At 42.3% G+C, this 27,674-nt stretch overlaps 2 protein-coding genes across 3 annotated transcripts; one reads left to right on the top strand and one right to left on the bottom strand.

The window, feature by feature from the left end:
• The first annotated feature begins 7,699 nt into the window (after positions 1-7,699).
• On the top strand, positions 7,700-19,922 carry il17ra1a (interleukin 17 receptor A1a). 2 transcript variants are annotated; one of them, XM_053414694.1, is made up of 11 exons: positions 7,700-7,984; positions 9,133-9,157; positions 9,252-9,398; positions 9,989-10,110; positions 10,743-10,869; positions 11,833-11,880; positions 11,976-12,130; positions 12,734-12,808; positions 12,899-12,968; positions 16,859-16,975; positions 17,082-19,922. In XM_053414694.1, the coding sequence occupies exons 1-11, from the start codon at positions 7,892-7,894 to the stop codon at positions 18,518-18,520; spliced, it is 2,418 nt and encodes an 805-aa protein (XP_053270669.1). In that variant the 5' UTR covers positions 7,700-7,891; the 3' UTR covers positions 18,521-19,922. The 2 variants fall into 2 exon arrangements, with proteins under 2 accessions (XP_053270669.1, XP_053270668.1); XM_053414693.1 differs by having other exon boundaries at positions 16,856-16,975.
• On the bottom strand, positions 19,920-26,567 carry tmem121b (transmembrane protein 121B). The gene is made up of 2 exons (XM_053415441.1): positions 25,242-26,567; positions 19,920-21,185 (listed from the first exon to the last, which is right to left on the bottom strand). The coding sequence occupies exon 1, from the start codon at positions 26,565-26,567 to the stop codon at positions 25,398-25,400; it is 1,170 nt and encodes a 389-aa protein (XP_053271416.1). The 3' UTR covers positions 19,920-21,185; positions 25,242-25,397.
• Between the last annotated feature and the right edge of the window lie 1,107 nt (positions 26,568-27,674).

Here is a 27,674-nt window from a genome sequence, read left to right as displayed (position 1 = left end):
TTTATCTGACAAACAGGCTTATCATCAGCTCAGTGAATTACAGATGATATTTACTGAATAATATTTACAGATAATACAGCACCACTGAATCCCAGTCCCTTGCTTTCTGCCCATTACCTTCTCAGGGTTTTTTTCCAATACAGAATGTGAAGTCAGGGCTGTAGCTAAGCACCTGACACAAACTAAAGAGAAGGTCTCTGATTCTTTCTTATTTTGCATTTGACTTATTTTGTGAAATATTCAGATGTAAATTGAATTTACCAAGCTCATCGTCAATTCAGAACTTTGGGCTCAAACGCCAAGTTGTTTTGAAATGTTTCTTGTGTATTCACAGTATCAAGAAAAGGATTCTTAAAATTGTGGGTGACCCTTGACCTTTCCTCTGGTACCACTGGCACTCATTTAATGCGTACAAGATGGGGACATACAAGAAGGTTTATGCATCGACCTATACACTTGGACACATCATCACTGATAGTAACTAACTGAGACAAGCCGACCAGGAGTGATTAGTTCTCAGTCCATATGAAGTTCATCCTCTTGATGCTGATGCCCAGGAGCCTGCATGCTTGGCACGGTGACTTATCTGCAAAGCCCCTGTCCCCACTTCAATGGGCATGCACTATGCACTCCACCCCTTTACCCTCACCACGTGGTTACGCCACAAGCAAGTACATCCCTCCCTGAATCCTTCAAGACAGCTGCTTAGAAGAGGAGTTCCTCTTCCTCTGCACAAGGGACAATGTAGTGCTTCAGCTTCACCGCAGCCATAGAGGTTGGATGTGCTGCACAACACTTACATAACGCGTCTAACTAGAAAGTAGACTTTTAGGTGTAGTTGATGTATTTGTCAGGTCTGGTAGGTTCCCTTGCAAGATCACATCTGTCCCCATCTTTTCTCCTCAAGTATATCACAGGGCTACTGAAGTAACAAGTGTTGATTCACAATGTTTCAAATTGATCATTTCTTGTGAAGTGGGTCCAGATGTGATACAGAGTCCCTGGATTTAACATGTGCAGGTAAGTCAGTTAAATAACTGCAGTCTTCTGAGGCCCACAGCCCCTCTTGCATTCCTCTTTTTACATAACGCGCTGATAAGCTGCATGTTTCCATTAGCTGTAAACACTGTGGACAACGGGGCCAGCTGAGCTGCCAGTTACACTCTCCTCTGGATCAACGTCGTTCTGCAGAAGGGCTGGAGATGGAAGAGAGGATTTCCTGAGGGATTTACTTCCCGCTGCTCCACCTGGAGCACAGGCTCCTTCAGGGGGTCCAGTAAATTCTGCTGCAGGCCTTATCTGTAGTTTCTCCAAAAAAGGTATAATCATTGAATTTCAGCCTCGCATAGTTTCCATATGTACATCACTGTTTGGAATCAAAGACTAAATCTTATATGAAAAGAAAACATCCTCAATCTTAAAAACTGGTCATGACAATGTCAGATATGTAGACATCCACAGCATAATGCACTGGACAAATCCATTTTATTTAAGTATTTGTCATAATTTGTATGAAATTTGTTGTTCCTAACAGATTGAGAATTGTGATTGTAAAGAGTATGTTAATGGTTCTCTATAAACCAGTAAGAAAAAAATTGGCATTTACAAAAATGACATTTTGACATATATAGCTAATTAAAGCACTTAATGAAATAAAAGATGAATAATATTATCGTTAGTTGTTTATCAATAGCTAGGTAAGTGACACTTCTAACAGAGCAAGGCAACATGGGCAGTTGAGTCTGTTATGAATTATAATTTCAGCATTTCAATATGTGATTTAGTAAACATTTTCAAAACGAAGGGTGATTTTTTTGTTGTCATGCAGAGCATTTTAAAATGCACTGCAGCGCCTCATTGAAAACAGCATGATTGCTTTGAAAAACGCAACCACAACAGCAGACTCACCTAAAATAAATTAAATTATCTAGTTTTCTTACTATAATCCTGTTGACAACATATACTGTACCAATATGTGTGTTAAAAACTCCAGAGATTCTCTGGAGATCCTCCAGACTTTCTCCGTCTGGCCCCCTTGTACATATTCTGCAAATAATCCAGAGGAGAACACGAAACAGACGCAAAAATGTGAAAACAAATAGAATCCAAATATGTCAGGATGAAAAAGCAGTACCTTACATACAGTAAGACACCGAAGAAGGTGTTATGAGGGTTTCTGTTGATAAGGGCCGATGCCGGTGTCGATGTGCTACAAAAACAATAACATGAGAGGATGATGTGAGCTTCTCACAGTCTATACACTTCTGAGTGTCATCAGCATAACAAATCAAAAATATATATCAAAACATGGAGATTAGACTTCACAGTAGCATGTAAATACAAAATAAAATCAGACCGAAAACAGACCCTTGAGGCACTCCATGACTAAGACTTCTTAATGAGGCAGTAAGGGTAGATGGATGGGTAAATATATACTTTTACACAAGACACCTCCAGTTGTTTCCCCTTTCAAATCCATATTCATTGTTGTGTTAACAATATCTGCTCCTCAGGCTAAGATGCAGGTGTATTGCTGTAACCATGGTGACAGAGATTTTCTTACATTGGGGAAGCATTTACTTTGATAATGATCATTTCCTAAAACTATTCAAGTTGATTTAGGGCCCAAATCCATGAGCTTAACCACACATTTAGTACTGTAACCATGACAATGTAGGTCTGGTATGGCTGGGGAGCCATTTCTGGAGACACTTCACTGGGATGAGACCGAGGGTGGGAAGAAGTGGTAGAACTGTTAAAAACATGGAACAAGGTATTCTAAAAGTAAAGTTGGATGAAAGAAGAATTATCCACTGCCCACACATCAACATGTACCAGCACCAACAACTCATCTGCTTCATGGTGACAACATCCTGGTCAACTCAAACTCAAACCAACAGGACTGTCTGGACTCAAAACGTCCTAACTGGACATGAATACAAACCAATAGTACAGAGGCTAAGAGAAGGCAGCCTGGACCTTTATCCAGTAGCTAAAGCAAGTGTGATTGTGACTGACTCTGAGGGAGGCCGACATGGGAGATTACATTATCACCGGCATGTTTACTGACTATTATGCATCTTATCACATAATGTAAATCAGCAGCAACCTGGCATAAATAATTTGAGCTTGAAATAAGCTTTGTCAGAGGAATGAGCTCTGTTCAGTGTCAGAGACGTTTGAGGGGGCAGATCCCCCCCCCCAAGAATTCTGCTGCTCATCATCCGTTTGCAGGATAAGTGGCTGCTTAGTTTGTAGTTTTTAATATTTATAGAAGGTTTTGAAATATCCTCTGCCGTGTCATTTCACTGAACGGGAGCATTGTAAGCAGTGTGGAGATATGAGTCTATATCTGCAGAGGGTCCACAGTGTGACCGTTCTCTCCCACATAGATTATCACAGCGCAGATGTTGCTTCTGCAGGACGGCTGATGGATTATTTTAACACCAGCCTCCTCCTCTCTCTGCTGGCGTTTGGTGGTCTTGCATTTAAAAGGCAGAAACGCATGATTTTATGAAACTCTAGTGCCTTCAAAGTTTGCACTTAGAGTTCTACTCTTTCGAATATTTCATCACAAGCTGTTGTCAATTCGTTTTTCTACAATCCAGTTGTTGATTTTTCCTGTTTCAACATGTTGTTTTGCTGAGACAGGATTGTATTCTTGTCCACACAGGTTATTAATAACATCGTTGCACCTCCTCTACCTGTGTCGTGCTCTACCCATCATGTGTCCACCACCGGCCATCATCTCCAGCTCCAGATGGAGCAATAGGCAGTGTGGCTTCTGTTGGGGAAAAATATGACGAACACAGCAACAGAAGAGACAAGTCGCTGATGACACGAGCACTCTCCGTTTGTGCCGAGTGCCACTCGGAAATAAAGACGTCCATCAAGGGAAATTGTCAGATCACTATTTTCACCCTCATGCTCCTTTCACATGTGGAAACAGAGAGCTCTTTACTTATTTCGCTTGCAGGAGGAGGTCTCCATTAATGGAACACATTTATCTTCCTCAGAAAAAGGAAAATAAATAGGTGAGACACTCGAGGATCTGTCGTGACTACATCAGGGAGTGTGCTCCTCCATAAGACGTCAGTGCCCTGTATTATTTTCTGGAAGCATAACTCCACAAAACATACCTGGCCATAGCCAGGACAAATACTGTGTATTCATCTCATCTTTCAATTATTTTTACTTTACTAGAGTAGAACAATGATCAAATTATGAAAAAATTGAGTAATAAAGGAGCAAAACTGTTATGTGCTGCAGCTGCTCAATTTTCAATTAAAAATCCCTTACATTTTAACCTTGACAAATTATTAAGACTAGACAGAGGAGATAAATGAGCCAAATTTGGGGAATTTCCTGTTCAATAGAATGGATCCTCCAATGTACAATTCTCACAACTTTCCCAGGGAATAATTTATGGATCTGTTCAGGATCAGCTTGATTGACTTTAAAGGAGCTCTACTACATTCCAGTTAGTATTGATTTAAAAAATAGGGATTTCTTTACATCACTGTAAGGTTTGGTTAAGCAGAGGGACCCAGGATGCAGAGTTTAAACAAAAGGTGTCCTTTTAATAGGAAAATGTCCAGAGAAAAAACAACAAACAGAGGAATCTCACAAAAGAGTCTAAACAGAACACACAGGGAACGCCTACAAGAGACGAGAAGAAGCAGGGGATGAAACATCTCAGCCCATGTGATGAAACATAACGACAGGAAAGAGACAGGCATGAAGGGTGATTCCCAGGATTGAATGTAAAAACGGTGGAAGTCTGAGTTTTTGAAAATCCTTGCAAAGGGAGCACTTCACCACATGTGCTCCAACATTAACTTGTTTAGAGTCAAATCAAACAAACAATCAAATTCCATTTGTATAACTCATATTCAGAAATCACAATTTGTATCAAAGGGTTTGACAGGGTGCAACGTCTTCTGCCCTCCACCCTCAGCAAGGATTAAAAAAACCTCAAAGAAATCCTCAGAGAGCCACATGGGCGGATCCCAGGACGGACAGGAGGGCAATAGATGCTCTGAATAACTGAACAAAACAACAACATTTACAACACTGATGAGAAAAACCAGCATCTAACCCAAATGAAGAGGTGTATCAATGCTTTGTATACATAAGAACATGTCTGACAGAGATGAAGGAAGCAGTAATGACAGTTATAATTATAGAGATCTTACCAATAATAGTCATATATATGTGAATAGGCATATTGTGTTGTAATCCACGATATGCCTACTGATCAATATCCACGACAACATCATTTATATTGGATTAAGTTTACCTTGTTTTTATCATCTACTGAAACCATTTGTGTGTTTTTTTTTTCTTATAAAGTGTGTTGTATTTGAAAGGTTCTGCTTTTTCCCAGTCGTATCCAAACCTGATCCAGAAACGTGAGATTGGAACTGGATTGGAACATAGCAACCCAGGCACCTTGTGTTTTGCTCCCATGTGGACACAGATGTGTGGTGGTTGCATGGGACAGCATTTCTAGTTCACTGTCATCTCACTGAACTGTGCTCGAGGAGCCTGTTCGGTATAAATCGGCGTGTCACGGCACCACCACATGTTGTCACTGACTGTCCAAATTCCCACCTCCTGTGAAAAGAAGCTTCATCTTATCTCTGGTAGGTCTGATCTCCGTTTAAGCGGCTGAAACATCTGTAAACACACACCTGGACTCACTGGGGGCCGCCCTCATCCAGCAGAGCCAGGCGCAGTTTCCCCATTTGATGTCAGCCAGCAGGCTTTCTGCTGCTCATACCTCCGTGGAGAGGCCCCCTGCTCTGCTGCTGCAGGCCCACACTGATCCATGACTGATACTCAGCTTTCCTCTGCTGTCAGTGAGCTTTGTCTCGGTCCACGGCCGCCATGGTACAGTACTGTCCCTGCAGGCGGGGGGCCCTTTAATCCAGGTGTGGCGGATTAAACTGTCAGATCCAGGTGTCGGGATGAAGACATGAGGGACTGACTTCTCTTTGATTTAGTGATGGTTGGTTTATGAGGCTGACAAATGAATTTCAAAGAGGACACTACAGGATGACCAGTGTATTACTTGTAGAACCATCTTGTTTAAATGGGGCTCACGTCAATTCTGTGAATATGATGATGTCACTACAGAGAAGTTAAGAAACCTCAAGGATTAGTTTGTCCAAATTAGAAAACGGAAAAAAAAATCACAACTCAAATTTGAAAAGCATTAGAGTGACCATGTCACTCACCAAGTAACATCATATGATGGGGAATCATTTTCTAATGAATATAAGTTCTAGATCCTCTGTTATAAGTATAAGATATCTTGGAAAAGTTGTTCCTCAGATCATCCATCAATCATCACTTTTGGAGCCATCAGCTATCGCCTGACGATGAAATAGCCTCTGGAGCCAATCCACAATATTTTGGTGCGTTTCTTCTGGTGTAAAGAGATAGAGCAATATAACATTTTGGCTAAACTCTATAACAGCTGTCTGTTTGTGATTTCAGGTAAAATAAAAAGCTTATAACAGATGCATTTTGATCCAACTTGAAGAGGTCAAGAGTCAAATCATATTCCTCACAGATTATACATATTCACATGCATGATCTGTTTAAATAGATATTTTTGTTGACCGTTGACCGATCAGCTCCACAAGTTTATCATCAAAAAGTAATATTCAAACTTTTTCACAGACACACACATACACAAACACACACACACACACACACACACAAAACCTGTTCTGGCTAAGCTGGCATGGAAGGTAATACAAATCTGTATGTACACTATCTACAGCACAGACACGACAGATTGAAGTGAACGAGACTGCGTTCCTGTGCCACCTAGTGGTGGATGTACCACAGTGCACCTGTGCGTCACAGTCCATGAGGTCTGTACTTCGAAGGTGTTTGCCCACACGACCAGGAAGAGACCTGAGTAAACTCTTCATGGTGCGTTTGGGTCCGTAAGAAAAATGGTCAGACTAAATCCTGCAGGTTTCAACAGGAACACATAATACTGAGACTATATTCCTCTAGCTTTTTATCATGCGCAATGTTATTACTTACATTTAGTGATAGCAATGTCTTTGAGGGAAATATTTAGAATTGGAAAATGGTTTGGATGCAGACTAATGTGTGTAAAACAGACTATGAAATGGTAAACCTGCTGAGTATATACTAAAACTAGTTCAGGTAGTTACATGTTTTTGCTGGTGTACATAGTTAAACACATCCAAGTGCCATCTAACCATTTATTGAGATATATGAAGTGAGATAGGGTTATTGTCAGTGTGTTATTGTAGGATTTTGTAAGAGTCTCTATCCTCCAGTGAGCTATCAGTGTCTGTGACTGGTCTGAAAGATGGGAAGATGGCCAAACTATTTCTAAGGGGACCATTCTAAGGGTATAAATGGATTGTTGAGTTTGTGTTAAACTGGCTTGTTTCCCTTATTCCAGGGTAAACTTTTGACATAATACAAATGATAGACAATAAGTTCTCAAACACTTGGCACAATAACATCAAGCAATCCCACATGAGCATGACGGGATAAACCCTGACCTTAAATAACCCACCTTACAATCGTGCATATTTCACGAGGTTTCAAAGTTGTGTCCCCCCACTGTTATGCAATCAGGCGATCATCAGTGATTAAGTGAACACTCAAATGCAGCAGAAGTTCTCTGATTTCCCATGTGCTGTGAAGGCGGCATGAGGTAATTTACAGTTAACCGGTTATTTCCTCGAACAGGAAGTTTTACATTTATCCACCTTCAGTCGACACATTCTCATGGTGCTGACACATTGAATTCAACTCACTGTTAGTCGGTAACTTCTTGTTATCATGGCGGAACGTTTTGCTGATTGAACCTGAGAGAGGATCAGTGAGACAGAAGATGATTCTCAGAGGAGTTTTGCTGTGGCTGTGTCTGGGTCTGTCGTCCTCAGTGAAGGTGTTGACATGGCCCCCCCTCAACTGCTCCACACAGGTAACTCCAGCTCTTCAAGTTCGACTTCAACACTCTGTTTCTCAGTGATCCTTTATGGTCCATTATTCTACACCAAGGAAGATCAACAGTGCCAATGTGGATTTTATTTCTTTTGCCCTAATTCAAAGAGAATTAGGGCAAAAAAGAAAATGACACGGAGAGAATGTCGTAAAATATGGAGAAAAGGAGGTATGATATTTTTTTTTCTGATAAAGAAAACAACAACAGATAATGTGGGACAAATCGGAAAAAAAACTAAAAATACAGTGATATAAACAACATAGTGTAATATTGATTATGAGTGCCATGACAAAGAAAAAACAACAACAATGGATCAAATCTGGAACAGAAATAAAACATACAAAGTAATGTTAATGTTGAATACAGAATAGTTACAGTTTAATTTACAGCCACATAACTTTTTTTTACTTTTGAAAAAGATAAAAAAACAGCAACAGTAGATATTGTGAAAAAAGAAACACATATAGAAACAATAGATAAAGGAGAATACAGAAGAGGGACGCAGGTAATGAATACAAACTGTAACAGTAGATTGGGTAAAGAAAAAGAAAAATCTGTAAAAAATAATAAAAAAACATTTCTAGTAACAATAGATTAAGCAGAATCTGGAAGAAGATTAAATCCAATGGCGTCAAATCACAGCAGACATTACCTCAAGGCTCTTTAGGGTCAACACCCGGGGCTTAGTTCTTTTGAAAAAGAAAATGCTTTAAGTAATGTTACAATGTTTTACTATGTTGAAACATTGAGGCTGCTATGAAACAACGATAATGCATCAACAACAGTAGAACTGGGTGGATCAATACAGACAATTATTATGAGAAATTTTACATTACACTTCTAAACCTATTAGGAAGCCTAATGTGGTGGTAGGTTGCAGGCTACTAGGTCATTGTTAATGCTTAACATCAAACGTTAATGCTAAACATTAATACATTACTCTTGTTTAGTGCTCGATAACCAGGAAAATCCCAGCACGACAGTAAAGTGTAAATTTTGGTTGCTCAGCAGGGCTTACTGTTTTATAACAGACTTTGTGCTAATGCTCAAAGGTTGAAAATACAGTCAAATGTACAGTGTATTTGTGGGAATAATAATATACAATCCTCCTTTTTTTTCTGCCACAGGGGTTGGGGTGTACCATCACGACAAGTGAGTAGATGCTGCTCTTGTTCATTCCGAGCTGCATGTAAACAGGGCCCTTCTTTATAAAGGTGTGTATGTGTGTGTGTGTGTGTATGTGCAGGTAACTGTATGGACATAAGTTGGCTGGAGCTTAACAAATACACTCCCAGCAGTCCAGAGGAGCTGCAGGCATCTGTTAAAACCAGGCGGGACAAGGCAGGACACCTGCATCCTGTACTGGACGCCAACTGGACGTTAAGGGATGATGGTGAGTTCGTCTTCGATCGAATTTCAGATTCATGAATCAAAATTAGTTTTTGATTATGACTATTTAAATCAAACACTTAATTAAACAATTAAGGACTAAAGTTAAGTTGATGACTTGATTCCTATAGCTAAAGGTCCAGTGTGTAGGATCTATCGGGATATATATATATGCTGAAATTGAATATGATATTCATAATTATGTTTTTATTAGTGTATAATTACCTGAAACTACGAACTGTGTTCACATTCACTTAGAAGCTTAGAATGTGTCCTTCACAGGGAGCACAGGGACCTTTAGAGAGCCGCCATAGGTTCTCTGTGGAGGGGGAGGGGTCAGATGAAGCTACATCCATACGGCTATATTTCCAATTGAAAAACATCAACTCAGAGTTTTAGAGCTGCTAAAACGTAGAAGTTTGGAAATGCTGATGGGCAGGTTTCGTCTGGAAGGGCACGATGTAGCCTTCGCTGATACGTCAGGCTTCTATCCCACTGGTCACGTGACATGCGTTTTTTACATCACAACGAATATGTTTGATGGGTCAGAGTAGAAGTGAGACAGGATGTGACCCTGCTGTGTTCTTTTCTCAGGAAGCATCAATTACCTAAAGGCCACAGAGCTTCATGTTCTGGTGATGTCCACAAATCAGAACCTGTGTGTTCGATATTCCTTCAAAGGCAAACTCCCGATGAGAAGTCCGTCAGGGGAAAAGGTTGGTGGGTCCAAATCCCTTTTCAGATTGTATTCAAAATGTAAGGCCACATTGATAGTGCATATTTTCAGATCTGTATGTTTCATTTTCATCTCCACGGTATAATTGCTTTTGCATATTGATGTTGTGAATTAAGCGATCAGTGATCAGTTTCCTCCTGGTCATAAGCTTTGGGTAGAGACAGAAAGAATGCAATGCAGATTGAAGCCGACAAAATGACATTTGTCCATAATTTGACTGGGCTCAATGAGGATTTTGGACATCCAGAGGGAGGATAGCTACTCCTGGATGGATGGGTGGGTTGGGGGACGGTTAGATGAATGGCTGGATGCATGGATGGATGGATTTGTGGAAGTAAGGAAGGAAGAAAGGAAGGAATTTATCTGATCAAACTTAAAGGTGTAAGACCAAGAACCTAGTCAAACTTTTAATGTTCACTTTCAGTACTGGACACTTTTTAGTTCACATTTTTAAATTATATATAATCTCAGATTAACCAGAGCAGCAGACACTCAACATTAAATGCTACAGATTAGAGAGAAGACCTGATTTTGGATGACCAGCGTAACACAGTGAACCGTGCTCACAGTTTGTCAAAGTGTAATTGCCTGTTTCCTGTTTCCTGTTTCCAGTGGTCTTTCTCTGCTAACATGGTGATGTTGGAGCCGGGTAAGAGATACCGGGTCTCTGTGTTCAACATCCCAAAACCTGAGCTGGGCCACAGCGACTACGACATCAATAAGGAGGTCAAAGTTCCTGGTGAGTCGATGTGGAAGGCAGCATTTTAGTTATTGCTGTGGACACATAGTCTGTCTTTCTGGTCTGTCCATGCTACTGTCACTGTTTAATTTATGAGTGACTTTGACATGATGTCATCATCCTGGCCTCTGTGACTATGTAACTAATAGATCACCTTTCTGTATAAAGTTGAATATGAATGAAAAGGGGGGCAATGATTTCTTAGAGATTGCTTAAATTCATCAAAAACAATCTAAGCTCATGGTCTAAAGTTCATGAAGCAAGTACACGTCCAAATGCACTTTTTTCTAGATCAACAGCAGAGAAAAGAGTAAAGTACATGGTTCACAATAATGACTAATGGGTGTGTTTAGGGAATAACCAGTATTAAACCATTCACAGCCATTCCTCTGATTACCATTGAAAAACCAGTTGTACTTGCACCCAGGTGGACTTCTTGTTTAATGTCTGGTTAGAAAGAAAGACATGTAAGAAAGTACATGGGTTGTTCAGCCACTATATGCAGGTGCATACTACTTTGATAACGAAACTTCAAAGAACAGCGACATACTGGGCCACTTGTGTTGCTGGTGTTGTGTTTCCTTTCTTGCCACGTCACTAACCTCAGCTAATGACGTCAGTTTTTATGTTTGTCTGTTTGATTGTAGGCAGGATATTGCAAAAGTCAGTTTACCTCAAGACGTCAGGGAAGATAACAAATATTTGTTGATTTTGACTTTCTTTAACATGAGATAGACCATTTTTCAAATGGTCGATTGGAATATTTAGTGTTATACAGGGTTGGCTTCACAGAGAAATGTGGAATATCAGTAAAACCAAGACAGGTCAGACGTCTGTAAATAAGAATACAGTGTGAGATGATATACTCATGCATCTCAACAGCACAACTACTGTAAGTTCCAGGGGGAGTGAAGAAACTAGTGCTTGTGGTGGTATGATTCTCTGCTTCTGTTTGTCTCTCAGATTGTCAAGATCCCACCATGCAGATGACCCGGGTGTGCATCGAGAGAGGTGAGTGACCAACACCCCCCCCCCCCCACGTTCAGGGTGAATGACTGAATCACACGGACCGTTTCTAACACGTGGTCCCATGGTCTGCGCCGTAGGGAGTCTGTGGCGGGCGAACATCAGTCTGGCTAAGGTCCCTGCAGCCGGGGGCAGGTCTGCGCTGGCTGTCAGCTTCAGGCCCGACACACTGTGTGAGGAGTACATCGTTATTGTGAGCTGCTCCGATGAACAACACGCAGACCGCGTAAACAAGGTAAACCCACATGGCACAAAGTATTTGAAGGGTACTCGCGCAGTAGGCCGCCTCTGTCCCTTACAGAAGACGAATGCAGTTTCCTATTTCAGCGATTTGACCTAGAACACGAGGAAATGTAGGGTGCTCATTAAAACATCCTGTGCTTTGTATCTTAACCTACCTTTTACCCCAGTTTTTTTTTTTGTTACTTCACAGAGCAGGAAACTGTTTCTTTTTCTGCTGATCGTGGAACAGACTGCTCATTAGACTTTACAAACAACTAGAGCTGCACAGGCACACACAAAGTAAATCTGGCTTTCCAGCAATGTAGTCTTTGGTGTGTTAAAGTTTATTAAAATGTATTCAGAATACATAATTTGCTACAGTTCATTATTAGAGACATTTCAGCTAAGACTCATCTCTGCCTACTGTTTATAATCATATGCTGTTTGTGAGCCCGGACCCTATGTTTACTGTGCATGTGTCTTCAAAATAGATTGTTTCTTTATTCTCCTGTGTTTTGTTTATTTGCATGTGCTTTCTTTATTCACAGCATGTTGCATTCAAATAATTTTATAATTTTCCTGATAAAGGTAGCAGTAACTATTTACTGTCTTCCAGGGCAATCGCACAACTCTGAATGCGATATTCAGCCTTGATAAATGGCCGAGATCCTGCTGCCAGTTCGACGTTCAGGTAAATCTTTTCAACTCTGCTCTGCTGGGTGACGCCGCGGCCTCCTCCGCCTTCTCTGTCGAGTTAACACGACCGTATTCTTCCCTGCAGGTCAAACCTATCTTCCCACAGTGTGGCCAGGACTGTACCCGTCAGAGAGCAACGCTGCAAATTTGTGATGGTATGTTGGCAGATTTGAAATATCAGTTTCGTGGCCGAGCAGGACAGTGACTGAACGTTCCATCTGGTGGTGGTAATCCCACGTTCAGATTGTGATAAAGATTTGATTCTCTTCAGCTGAAACAGCATTATCTTGTCACCTATTCCACAGTACTTAAACGTCACTTTAGTCAGAGATTTTCATGTCAACAAAGAAGAGCATTCCCATATTTATTTTAGTATCTGAAAACCATTATCTGACAGCAGCACCTTCGCCGTAGTTTGCCATTAGGGTGAAATGAAAAGAGATAAACCTCATTCCTCGAGGCTGGACCACATGCTGGCTGCAAAGAGGAAGTTTGCTCTGACTAAATAGATAAAACAAAGTACTGGATAGGTGCCAGTACAGAAAGATCTTTCCCTGTTTCTTAAAAAAACATCTACAGTGGCTGTTCAGTTTATACCAGGATATACAGCCACCTGTGATCGAACTTCTTGTTGACTTTGGCATGTTTATAGATTTCTATTAGCAACAACATTATCTACTGTACATTCAGAATGGCAACAGGGACAATCAGGCCTTACAGAACAGGTTCAAGCCCCCTGAGCAGTGATCCATCTGTCACTTTTAAGTCCAGGAAGTCACCTTTATCAAAATATGTGTTTCCTTAATTCCTCCTCGACCTTATCTCTTCCTTGTTCCTTGAATGGGAGGGATTAAGACTGAAAGGAGAGAAATAAGACAACATTTAGAGGAACTAGCTCGTAAGGGGAATTAGGTAAACAAAATATCTAAAGGCTAACATGGGTACAATGACCATTTTAATATGTTTTCCATGTTAACCGAAGTAGCTTAGCAGGAGTACGCAAAAAAACACTGAACTGATTTTATTGAAACTTGTTTGAAGGGAGGGGTATTGGCCAAGAAAGAGACCTTTCATTTCTTGATAAAAGAGCGAATCCAGGAACTTTCTATCTCTTTCTCTAACATTGCCAGATAGGGCATTTTTGTCGAAATTTTCATAGATTTACCAGAGAAACAATTCATGGTAATTGATGGAAAAAATCTGGCCTGTTTAGAGGACTGATATTTATACATGTGTGTAATTTAGTGTAGCTCCAAATAAAAGTCTGTACCTAGTGAATTCAAATGTGGATTCATAAGGGGACAGTTGGGCTTTGGTGGAGATATGCTCTATCCTGATTGCCATTCTGGTTGAGCAGGTTATCATGCCAACATTTGCTGAAAAGCAAATACAGCTGAGGCTGAGGTGAATATCATTTGTTTGTCTGAGTTCTGTGTCTACACAGTTACCAAAACATATATATACTTATACATTTTTATACATGGTGAATTGTGTATTTGTCAAACATTTCTCTATAGTTTTGGCATAATTAGGATATTAATTCTAGAGTTGAAGTCAAAAACATGATTTATTGTGACCTATGACCACTAATTCTTATCAATTCACCCTTAAATCTAAATGAATGAATGGTTTGCCAAATTCTAAAAATAAAAATACTTCAAAATCACTGTTTAACAGCAAAGAATATATGTCAGATAGTTTTATGAAACTGGTAATTGTAATTATACTTGTTGCATCCATTTTTATTCTACTATAGGCGAAATAAAAATATTCCGGCTTGTTTGTATTTCTTTAAACCTATCACAGTGGTGACGGCTCCCCAGGAAATGCACATTAAAATGGCTAGTTTCTCCCGGATGAAAACATTGAAAGACGCCTATATACATTATATACGTGTTATAAGTCAATCAATCAATCGATCAAATTTTATTTGTATAGCCCATATTCACAAATTACAATTCGTCTCATAGGGCTTTAACAGGGTGTGACATCCTCTGTCCTTAACCCTCAGCAAGAGTAAGGAAAAACTACTAATAACCCGTTTTAACTGGGTAAAAATACGTAGAAACCTCAGAGAGAGCCACATTTGAGGGATCCCTCTCCCAGGACGGACAGAAGTGCAATAGATGCCACGTGCAGGAAAACATCATCAAGATTAAAGTCTTCAAGATTAAAGATTAAAGTCTCCATCAGCATTTGATGAGGGTAAACATCCCGAAGGACAACCCCAGCATGACATGCCAAGCAGTCCCGCTGCATCACAGTCCATGGTCAGCAACCAGCAGGACCACGATCCACCATCCAGACCAGAACGCCAATCCAGTCCTCAGTCATCGTCCACCGCCGCCCCCCACGAGCCGCCGCCGCCGTCCTGGTCCAATGCCCGTACCCGATGTCAACACGACACAGGGTCCGCCGCCACCACGATCAGCCCACACGACACAGAATCTGCCACACTTGGTCCACCACCACGACCCCCGGTGCGCGATCCACAAACCGCAATCCATGGTGCGGCCACAGAGGCCCTGGATCTGCGGGTGATAAAGCAAAGGGATTCCGGGGAAGGGGGATAGGGATGGAGAAGAGGAAGGAGAAGCTGGAAAAAGAAGCTCCGTGTGTCATGTGTCATAAAATAGAACAAGTAACGTTCTGCCGCACTAATTAGCTCTAACTATAAGCTTTATCAAAAAGGAAGGTTTTGAGTCTACTCTTAAACGAACAGATGGTGTCTGCCTCCCGAACTGAAAGTGGTAGTTTATTCCACAGCCGAGGGGCTTGATGGCTAAAAGCTCTGGCTCTTACTCTACTTTTAGAGACTTTAGGGATGACAAGTAGGCCTAAATTCTGGGAGCGGAGTGCTCTAGTGGGTTTATAAGGTACTAACAGCTCTTTAAGGTAAAAGGGCGCTATATTATTAAGGGCCTTGAAGGTGAGGAGGAGAATTTTAAATTCTATTCTAGATTTAACTGGAAGCCAGTGTAGCGATGCTAATACTGGAGAAATGTGCTCTCTTCTCTTTGTTCTCGTGAGGACACGTGCTGCGGCATTTTGGACAAGCTGTAGAGTCTTTAACGAAGTACTGCTGGAGCCTGATAATAATGAATTACAATTGTCCAGTCTCGATGTAACAAAGGCGTGCACTAGTTTTTCTGCATCTTTTTGCGAAAGGACACGTCTGATTTTTGAGATATTATGCAAGTGGAAAAAGGCGGTTCTAGAAATTTGTTTTAAGTGACTATTAAAGGATAAATCAGGATCGAAGATCACTCCAAAGTTCCTGACTGTTTTGTTGGAAGCAAGGGCAATGTCGTCTAGCGCAGCTATATCATTAGATAATGCATCTCTAAGGTGTTTGGGGCCAAGTATTATAACCTCTGTTTTGTCTGAGTTTAATAAGAGAAAATTGCGGGTCATCCAGGTTTTTATGTCCTTGAGACATGTTCGAAGTTTAGTTAATTGATTACTTTGTTCAGGTTTTATTGATAGAAAGTATAACTGGGTGTCATCCGCATTGCAGTGGAAATTTACCGAGTGTGTCCTGATAATGTTTCCTAGTGGAAGCATATATAATGAGAATAAAATTGGTCTGAGCACAGAGCCCTGTGGAACACCATGGTTAACTTTGGTGCGCACAGATGACTCATCATTAATTTGCACGAATTGGGAGCGATCAGAAAGGTACGATTTAAACCAGTTAAGGGCGGTTCCATTAATGTTAATTAACTGTTTGAGTCTTTGTAATAGAATTTGATGGTCAATTGTGTCGAATGCTGCACTGAGATCTAACAGAACGAGGACAGACACAAGTCCCTGATCTGAGGTTATTAAAAGGTCATTAGTGACTTTTGCCAAGGTTGTCTCTGTACTGTGATTGGCTCTAAACCCCGACTGAAAGTTTTCATATATATTATTTATATTATATATATTATTATAAGTGTGTGATTAAACAATCCAAAACTTGCCTTGAAAATGAAAATTTGAAAATGGTAACTAGTGGTGTCTTTCATGGCATCAGCTAATCAATTAACCATGTTTCCAACAGTAGAACCGAAAGATCCAGCCATCTCCGGGAGTGTTCCCTCGTACACTTATGTCATCCTGATGTTGATGTTGACGTGTGTAGTGACGACAGTTATTTCATGTGCCCTCTGCAGGAAGCCAGGTCAGTTCCAAATACATTCAGTGTCAGCTCTATCTTCATTAAGTCCTAACTTCAAATACCTATTTTTGATTTGTGCCTTGACAGTTATCGGCGATTTCTCTTTCAGGCAAAATTCGTGATGCTGCAGCACCTCTGCCTGGTTTCAAACCGGCACAGCATCAGCTTGAACAGCCTCCAAAAGTGCTGGTCATCTACTCCCAGGACCACTACCTCTACAGGGACATAGTGCTAAAGCTCTGCGCCTTCCTCCAGGTCAAGTGTGGCGCCAAGGTGCTGGTAGACCTGCTAGACTCCACCTCGGTTGGCATGGTGGGTCGCCTCCGCTGGCTGGAGTGGCAACGGCAACAGCTGAAAAATCCGTCCGACAAAATTCTGGTGCTGTGCTCGCAAGGCGTTCAGGCAAAGTGGAGGGCGTTGTGTGGTCAAGATCGGGTGACGCTGAGGGAGGACCTCCTCTCCCCCACAGACGACATGCTCACCCCCTTTCTCCACCTTTTCCTACCAGACATGCACCAGGCAGGCATGCAGGGCAAGTACATGGCGGCATACTTCGATGACATCAGCAGCGAACAAGACATACCATCGTTTTTCGACATCACGGTCAAATACAAGCTGATGAAGCATTTTGAAGAGCTGTACTTCCGCATCTTGGACATTGAAAAGTACCAGCCAGGTCAGGTCAACCACATCGAGGGCATTGGCGGGGACGAGTATTTCAACTGTCCCTCCGGCAGAGCCCTGAAGAACGCCATCGAAAACTTCCAGGCCTACCAGTTGGAGAATCCTGATTGGTTTGAGAGGGAGTGTGTGGAGGATGAGGAGGAGGTCATGACTGACGCCAACCTGCTGATTGAGCAGCTGCAGATCCCTCCAGTCTTACAGTGTGTTCCTCTAATCAGAGACGGCCCTCCTGTCCAAATCCGTGAAGTAGAAATCACTGAAAATTGTGACAGTATTTACGTCCTCACACCCGAACTGAGCTGCCAGCACCCTGGGTCATCAGTGGTAGAACTTACACCAGAAGTAAACCCTGAGTACAACCATCAGTATCCACCAGACCTGGATGAAGTGTTAACAGATCACATGCACCCTCACCGTCCCAGTCCAGAATCTGTCTACATAGTTAAGCCTGTTTTACACAATCCCCCATTGCCGAGACAGAACTGGCTATCACTTGAGGAAGAACCACTGGGCCAAGTTCCCACTGAGGATGATGAAGATGATTCCCTGCTGCAAAGAAGCCAACGCTCTGCTCAGTTGGACCTGAGAAGCTCGGCCCAACAGAACTCTCACAACTCAAACCCTTCAGACTCCTCAGATGCAAACATGAGGAGTGATTATCTCCCTCCGTCTGAAATCGGCCACTCCGTGCCTATGGAGATGGACGAGGATGAGGTTCTGGTTCCCAGTGGAAAGGGTCCAAACAGTGGCTCGGATCAAGGCTACATCTCCAAAATTCCCTCTCAGCATGAATCCCCCTTCAAAGATGAAGCTCTGGCGGCGCTGGCAAGGCTGCAGGAGGAGCTCTTTCAGCAGGATCTCTGATATTCAGATTTAGATCTTGAGGGGGACTGATGCCCATAGTCCACCCTTAGCCATAGGTACCAGACTTTCCCGGGTTTAACCTACATTGCTTGTGTGAGCACCATAAGTTCAGAATGTAAGAGGAATCAGGAACTCTAAATGCTGTATGTGGATATGGACAGTGTTTATCCGCTACTTGTGGCCAGCAAAGTGCACATATAACATATGTTATAAACAAATTTGAATATAATAATCCATACATTATCAATATGCTAATAGTATCAATATGATTATGATGTCATGGAACATAAACAGGTGAACTTACATTGTCGTACGTGGATGTTGCACCATGTTTTGGCCGGATTTGATCATTCTTGATTTGGTCAGTAGGGCTGGCCCCTCACAGCAAGAAGACAGCCGGTTCGAATCCCAGTTTGGCCGGGGTCTTTCTGTGTGGAATGTGACTGTTGTCCCTGTTTCTATGTGGTTTTTGTCCGGCTTTCTCCAGCAGTTCAAACCCCTGCAGATTGGGATTGGGTTATTCGTAGACTATATTGAATGTAGGAGTGAATGTGAGTGTAACTGGCTGTTTGTCTCTTGTGTAATTGTCGTGCGATTCGCTGGCGACATGTCCAGGGTGTCGATGCCTCTCACCCAATGCCAGCTGGGATTGGAACCGGCTCTCTCTCCTGTGGGCCTCAAAGGATAAAAGGTATAGCCCATGGATGAATGGATGTTGGACATTTGCAACACTCTTTTCATGGAGCCAACATCTAGTGGTCATGAGAAGAACTGCGGTTGAATGAACCTCTGCTCGAGGTTTAGGTCTCAGAAAGAAAGATGGATTATAAACTGAGCAAAGCATTTGCCCAGCACAAACCAGAGGATTCATTCAGGATCCTCAGAATCTGCAGGTTCCAGATCCAGAATCTCTCCTCCAAACACTCTCCAAACCAAAATGATAGGAGCTTTAACATCACATGTGTATGCTAATGAAATCTTTAGAAAAGTAGCATTTGGAATATCTGCTTTAAATTGTGTTTTAAGTTCTGTGATATTTCAGTTAATATTGTACTGACACGATGCATTTTACTGCAAATATTTGCTCTCAATTAATACATATATAAAAAGAAATGTGGGTTAGTTTGCCCCACACCTAATTTTTACCCCAGACCCACTAGTGGGTTAATCTGGCACTGGAGCCATTAGCCTTTTGTTCTGAGCAGTTCACAACAACATTAATTAGCAGATTTTTATTTTGCATTGAAGGAAATATTATGAGTTTTAATCTATATTCAAACTTATTGGTTTATGTCATGTAAATGTTAAGTTTTCTTTGTTAAATACTGAATATAACTTGCACTCATCTTTGTTTCCCTTAGCTATAAAATAATGTTTCCTAAATAAACACTTTGTACAGCAATTTCTTCAGATTTATTTCAGGTTTCAACCACATAATACTCTGATTTACATCTACAGTACATAGATTTGATTATATCGGTACAGATATACACCACACAACTTTACAGTACAGAGTATAGTCCTATGTGTAAACAATAGCAATGGCCTATCCCTGTAAACAAGTTTGAAGAAAAAGAGAAACCCATATATTGAAAAATATGAGTGTTTTTAAGTGTACACAGCCCCCCAAAAAACCTAAACATTTGAATCTGTTTAGCATGACCCGCTAATTTGAATAGCCACGTCCATGTAAGCCTTTGGTAGTTTCAGTGTTACTGTGCTTATTCATGCAGGTTAAAGGTTAAAGGTCCACTATAAGTCAGTTTAAAGTTTCATGTAAATAAAACAGTCCTGCTTGTGATTAAACGGCTTGTGTGGTTGGGATGGTGAAGTTTGTGTGCAAATCCAAATAAAGATTGTTTTTCAGAGAGCATAAGCAAAGGTTTAAATTACTGGCACGAGGAAGTTGTATAAAATACTATAATAAATACTATGATATAATATTATTCAAAATTACAGTTTCTTCTCAATACATGAGAAGAAACAAACAATCGGAAACCATTCTGCTCTCAGTCAACACGTAACATTGTTTGCGCAGCAGCACCTCTAAGATCTGTAACCGTCCACAGACACGTCACACATCAGGGACAATGTCACAGCAGCACCCTGGTGTCTGCAGAGGGGACAAACCAACTCTCCAACATTTTAGTGAGAGTTCAGGCTTTGACATTTGACTTGTATTGTGTTGTAATAAGAAATTATTTGAAGATCTGCTGACTTTTAAAGAGTTTTCGATCACATCCAATGGTCTACATCATTGCATACTGTCGTTTTTCATGGAGATGCCTCTGTTTTCATCATGTGACATCAGAAAATGCAATCTGTTTAAAATCAGAATTTACCAGAGATCACCGTCCTCCCTCCATTTAAAACCACTTTGATCCACAGTTTGAGCACATGATGACACGAATGGAAACTCTGGAGAAGACTGTGAGATGTGGCTGAAAACTCTGCAAACATAGCAAAGTTGATCTTCTGAATATTTTATCAATCTATTTGATGAATTTTTCTATTTAATTATAAATTATTAACCTATTATTCTGTCTATTCAACATTCTGCTGCACCGCCTGCAGTTGAACTGACTGAAATCCTGCCCCTTTCCTCCATCGTTGTGAAATCACAGCCGACCCACGACCTCAGGCAGCTGGAGGAAGGACACCCGCGCTGGGAAAATGGCAGAAAGACATGTCAGACAGAATCAGCAGTGACACCTGGTGACACCCTCCCCTGTATCCTAGTGACTGACAGCTGCAGGGGAAGGGGGAGGATTTAGAAACAGTCATCTCAGCTCCATGAGATGCAACGAGATGCAGGTTTAGGATTGTACTTCAGCAAAGGTCAAATATACAGTCACCTCTCACACTTGTGCAGTAGCAGCCAATAGCTGGAAACATTTATCCGAGTTTACATTATTAGAAACGCCTTGTTTTTCCAGGATTCATATGGAGGTTCCCTCGAGAGCTTTCAAACAAAGCCATCCACTTTAAGATGTAAATACAAAATTTGGACTGAAAGCTCTTTAGATCCAATCCTAATTTAAAATGTGAATTAAACGTCACTGGAGTCCATTCTAAGGACCCTGACCTGGAACCGTGACTGAGTGAGAATCCTTAAAAGTAAATTAACAATTCCTTAATTATTCTGCATATTCCAATATCTTCAAATGACTAGGTTTTTGGGAGCAAAGAACTTCACAATGTAATTTTTAACCACCATTTAACTGAACTTTAAAACCTGGTTGGTGCTACGTGACCCCAACATGCCAGAATCATTGGAGCAGAACTGGTCTGATAGGAAGCCAACATACATGACCTCCCTTTCTCTTCATCAAGTCCGACCCCTCCGCAGTCATCGTATGACCGAGGTTTTTTCTGAGGTCGTGGGCCTCCCCTCGGACAAAGCCGGGAAAAAGACACCTCCCACCCAACCTCCTGCTCTGAAAACCTCTGTCCTATGCTGCTCGCAAGGCACAAGTCCTATTCACCTCTGACCTGCATACACTGAAGCAAACAGAGATGGGAAATTGCACTGATACCCTCATTGTGATTAAGTACACCCTAATGAATCCACCTTCATTCATAACTCTATAATCTTTACGTCCAAAAATAATAGGCACTAACCCCTACGACCCATATTGCACAATCTCTTGACCGTACATAATCTTCAGTCACATAAACTCTATTCCCGACATTACTGTAAGCTTGAGGAGGAGCTCTTCATGGAGAACACTGACCATGACATGACATGACATTCCTACTGTTCAAACAAAGCCACGATGTCACTGCAGTAAATCTACTGTGGTAAATAATGCACTGGGAGGGAGCTTGGATTCAACTGACTTTTTTCTGTCCGATGGTTTGACTGTGTTGCCCTAAAGGCTGATATTAGTGTTGATTATACCTTAGGACAATATATAGAATAGTTCTTGCATTAGGCCCAGTGTGGAAAGCAGGTGTCTTGTGACATTCTCCAACAGTTTCAATCACTACAGCTTCATTTCAACCCGAAGTTCATGCAATTTTTTTTGTCCTGGCAACTTTACTCCACCAATCAACCACCTTCATTATGAACATGTGGTCTCAGGAACTGGAAAAAAAAACTGTTTGTCTGTTTCCACTGTGCTCTTTCAACCACGAGAGATGAAGCAAATTATCCTGACTGTTGTACGACCAACTGCTACAACAAGCCATTCCACTCTACTCCACCAGCCGATGGTAATCCTGTTGACATTTCACCGACTTTGACGATCCGTATAGAGACAAGCACTTGCAACAAAGCCTTTTCAAAACGCCTGAAATGCTCAACTTAAAGTAAGGCAACATATTGCACGACCTATAGAGGAGATTGACTGAGATGTATACAAAAAAAGGAAGGTAAGATTATGGAATATTAAGTTCATCACAACTGTGGATAACGTTGCTGTAGACTACATCGAAAACTATAACGTGACCAGACAGGCATCTTGGTTCTATTACTTTCAGAAAGTACTACCACAAAGCAGGGGCATTTTTTTGGATGGAAAAAAAGATTTCGACCCTGGTGCCTGCAGTGGAAAGAGCTGGTTTGGAAATGCAACTAAATTAAGAAGAAGCGCTTCCTTTCTCTGAAGTCGTGAGGTATTAGACATTAAAAAAAGAAAGTGGGATCCAGCAACTTCAACAATGATCTTCTCTACAGCAGGTAGCGTAACTTTACTACTCACAACAATCCTGTGACGCCCACGAGAGCATACAACATCCATTCATAGAATTATACTAAAAACTGCTGCCGGTTGGAAATGTCAGTGGATGGAATGGAAGTGGAGTCAAGGACCGAACACAGCAAGTCAATGAGCTAAAAGAAGCCTGGGGATAATATCTGTGGGTTTCTTACTATGACCAAAACAATCATATAAGACACGGTTAATATAAAAATATTGATTAGCACATACTCATGTTAAAGTTATGATTTACTGGATTCAGACGTGACGCAGACTGTTTTCATCATTACTATTTTTTTAACTTTATAAATGACTTTCTTAAGAGCAATGAGATTCCACGTGGTCCCACCACTACAGGTGTTAACCATGACACATGTCTTTGATCTTGACGCAAACAAGAAATGCTGTGGGCCAATGACAGAGCTGGTCCCTTGGGTGATGGAGAGAACTGGGCTTTTAAATCGACGGGTGAAAGAGTGAACCGTCCCAAGTGATTGTTTGTTGGGATTCCTGATCCAACACGTGACAGAAGTAGTAGAACAGTAGCAGAGCCAGCAAGACCGTCAGAAACTCCTGTCGGCCAGGGGTCCGTTTAAAAGGGCTGTAGAAAAACCTGTTTGTCATGGCACTATCGGGTCTTTAGGTCTTTATGCATGGCACCAATTTACACACACGTGTCTAACTCTAATCTCAGGACCAGACACAGCATTTAGAAGCAGCAAACACCAGCAGACAACACTGTCATCGATAGAAAACACAGAAGTACACGAGTAGAGTCAGGATTCTTCAAATTGCACTTAACGTTCCGAAACACTCCACACAGTCCAGTTGCTGTCTCTCTGCACTTAGTTCAACACACACAACGTAACAAGGTCTGTTGCACTACACTGTCCGTCCTCCATTCGTTGTAACCTGTTGCAGGCGTTGGTGTTCGACTGTAGCACCTGATGACTGGTCGGAGGAAAAAAAAATAAATTGTAAGGCTGGTACAGATGAAGCTTTCTGAATCAAAACCTCAGATGGTAAGTCAGCTCCAGGTTGTTGTTTTTTTTGCCTTTGATAAATAGTGTATAGTCTTTAGTCCTTAACTCCAGTGTGGTTATTGGCTCAACATGGCTGGTCATGGTTGGATTACCCAGCAGGCAACTGCCTCAGGCTGTAGGTGTGGAAATCCCAATAGAGTTGTTAGTTAATATAAACCAATAGTGCCCAAAGGTAACTCCTGTGTTATCATCCGGTAAACAGGCCTGTTGGATTGGCACTACAGATTAACTGGATTGGTTGTGCAGATGAAGCACTGCAGACCAAAAACATGCACTGATTTGCATGCATTTCCTGAACATTGGATTAAGCCACGTTCATTTTGTTGACTTATTGGCGCTAAAGGTTTTTACAGAGCAAATTATGTAATATCTCTTTGAATGATTCCATGAGTCAGAAAAAACAGCACCAACCAACCATGAAAGGTAAAAATCTCCCTTACATTTTTAGGGAATACATTTTTTTACAAATCAGGCTGTGGAACATATAAGATCAAAAGCCTCAGTAAAAACCTTTGGTATATAGACAGGAATTAGATGGGAAAGTTTGTTTGCAAGTGCAAATTTCTGGCTTAACATAAGGATTGTGATTTAAATCTATAGACATAAATGGACAAATTAATGAAAACATAAATGAGCATTTGGCTGTTTTCTGTCAAAATATGGAGGCAAAACAGCCCAGACTCTAAAGTGCATGACAATAATTTATGTTTTTGTCTCAATTCAATAAACAGAACTAAGGTGGGGACCTGGGGGGGGCCTGTTGCCCATTGGGCCTGTCAGCAGGTGAATCCAGCCCTGCCAATGTGTTGAGCACCAGAGGATTGGAAATAAAAATCTCCTCCCAGGATTGGAAGTTGTTCTGTATTTAGATGAGGTGGCTATTGGAGTTCGACCTGTCTGGATAGTTTTGACCTTTCAATCTTAATTTATTTAGCAGAAAGTAAATTAGATTTACCATCTACAACACAGTCTAAATACCTCACACTTGGGTTTGTTGCTTGTCTGTTATTCAGTTCATCACTGGTCTAAATGAAGACACTATCCGGAGCAGAGGTTTGACTTGTGATTCAGAGTTTATCCAGCAGTGCCAGGCGCGCAGCACGACTCCAGCCGCACCCCAGCCCCCCGGGGGCTCTACGACTGGGTGACGGCCAGGGTGTTGACGTATCCGTGCGGACACATGTCGTTCTCGGACACGCAGTGGGAGAACTGGGCCGTGTTGCCGCCGCCCGCCAGCCGCCGGACCCCGCGCACCGCCGCGCACTGCTCCACCAGCTCCAGGAGCGCGCACGCCAGGAAGAAGATGTTCTTGAACATGAACACCGACACGGGCATCTCGTACACGTACACCTGGAAGCAGCGCACCACCAGCAGGGGGGCGTTGACCAGCAGGGCCGTGGCGAAGCGCGCCCACAGCCACCGGCACCGCAGCTCGGACGCGGTCAGCTCGTAGAGCCACACCACCGGCACGGCCAGGGCCACGAAGTACACCGAGATGACGGTGTACTTGAGGTAGGCGGTGGGGATCTCCCTCCGCAGCAGCATCTCCAGCAGCGTGAAGCTGTCCAGCAGGTCCAGGCAGGTGCCCATGAAGCAGCTGTGGGAGTGGTGCCGCGTCGCCCCGTTCAGGTCCTCGATGATGGAGTTGATGAGGCAGAAGAGCAGCGGCGCGGAGAGCAGCACCACGATTTTGAACCCGGTGGCCCCGCACGGCACCTTGAGCGCCACCAGGTCCAGGATGGAGGTCTCCAGGATGAGCACCACCTTGGGGGTGCACGCGATGACATAGATGAGCCAGGCCAGGTAGGCGTAGGTGAACTCGCCGAGGTTGCAGCCGAAGATGGAGCCCTTCTGGTGGAAGCCGCAGGCCCGCTGCCGCTTGCTCCGCGCGTTCTTCATGAAGAAGATGCCCCAGCCCGAGATCACCACCAGGTCCGTGGCGATCCACGAGCACCAGTACAGGTCGGTGAAGATGATGAGGTAGAAGTCCAGGACGCCGCCCTGGAAGACGAGCAGCAGGAAGCAGAGCGCCTTGTACAGCAGGCTCCTCTTGGACCGGTGCGCCAGCAGCGGGGCGCTCTGCATGAACTCCCCCGATGTCATGATGTAGGAGGCGGCCGCGGCAGAGGAGACCAGGGGCTGGATGCTGCCGCTCTCCTCCGGGTTGACGCTGCCGCTGGTGGTCTGGGTGTCCCGCCTCCTGCTCGGCTGGCCGGCTTCCGGAGAGGCTGAGTCGGGGGAGTAGCTCGATTCGTATTGGAGATAGTCGGCCTTCAGATTGTCGTTGCCAGTTTCAGAGACCATTGTATTTGTGCGGTCGCCTCCTTTTCTCCGCCTCGCGTTCCTCCCCGGTGCTTTCCAAGGTGGAGGCAGAGACATGCGCAAAGACAGGCGCGGATCCAGGCAGCTGGAATGGACTAAAGATGCCTCCAACATCTGCCTGTTTGTGTTTACAGGCCAAGAGCAGTTCCCTTCATGTATTCACACATCTATTAGTTATTTATTATCATCATTATTGTTATTTTTTGTCTTATTCTGTATTTTAATCACATGTTTCCATCAACACCTTCATGTGGTCAAAGTAATGCTCATATCCACTCTAACCCATCAGGACATCTGACATATTCCCCTGAAACAACAAAAAATTATCAACAACCATTAAAAAAAACAGACATAGTCAAAAAGCAATTGGCTGAGTTGACCAATCAGATGGCAGCCCTGGAACCAAACTCATTGGCTGGATGACGATCGATGTCACAAACTGTTGTACTGAAATCTCTGCTTCCCTTAAAAATGTAATAAAAAAACTCAAATCATAACAACAACATGGAGCAGGGTCAATGTCTGTGCTGCTCGTCATGTGACTCTGGTTCTCAAGAGTCAAGGGGGGGATTTGATTGGCTGAATGGAATACACAGGTGCTGTTGCCATGGAAGACTCCAGAGTGGAGGGCGAAGGGCTGCCCTCACTGAACTCTGTGTGTGTGTGTGTGTGACTTTTATTTTTAGATCTGGGGGAACTGTCTGTTTTATCGTCATAGTTTTTTTATATCTGTTTCTGTTCATTCTAAACAAGATATTCTGGATTTTCAGGCAATCAATCCAAATTTGAATAGCTCATATTCACAAATCCAAGTTTGTCTCATAAGGCTTTACAAGGTGTGACGTCCTCTGTCCTTAACCCTCAAAAAGAGGAAGGAAAAATGGCCTAAAAAACCCTATTAACAGGGTAAAAAACATGGAAGTCTCAGAGAGAGCCACATGTGAGGGATATCACTCCTGGGACGGACAGAAGTAATAGATGACGCATGCACATATCAACAAAATTATGATATTTACATCATTGATTTGAAGAAATGATTTTACAATGACACATTCTCGACCTGTCGTGCAGATATACAAATATGTCAAA

This window comes from Pleuronectes platessa, chromosome 22 (assembly GCF_947347685.1).
Source record: "Pleuronectes platessa chromosome 22, fPlePla1.1, whole genome shotgun sequence".
NCBI lineage: Eukaryota > Metazoa > Chordata > Actinopteri > Pleuronectiformes > Pleuronectidae > Pleuronectes > Pleuronectes platessa.
Note: the sequence above shows the minus strand (reverse complement) of the source record. Positions and strands in the feature narration are given on the sequence as shown.

Coding starts and splice junctions, on each gene's coding strand:
- il17ra1a (XM_053414693.1), top strand. CDS start 7,892: ATGATTCTCAGAGGAGTTTTGCTGTGGCTGTGTCTGGGTCTGTCGTCC. Junction 9,399..9,988: donor CTGGACGTTAAGGGATGATG/GTGAGTTCGTCT, acceptor TTCTTTTCTCAG/GAAGCATCAATTACCTAAAG. Junction 12,131..12,733: donor ACGCAGACCGCGTAAACAAG/GTAAACCCACAT, acceptor ACTGTCTTCCAG/GGCAATCGCACAACTCTGAA.
- tmem121b (XM_053415441.1), bottom strand. CDS start 26,567: ATGGTCTCTGAAACTGGCAACGACAATCTGAAGGCCGACTATCTCCAA.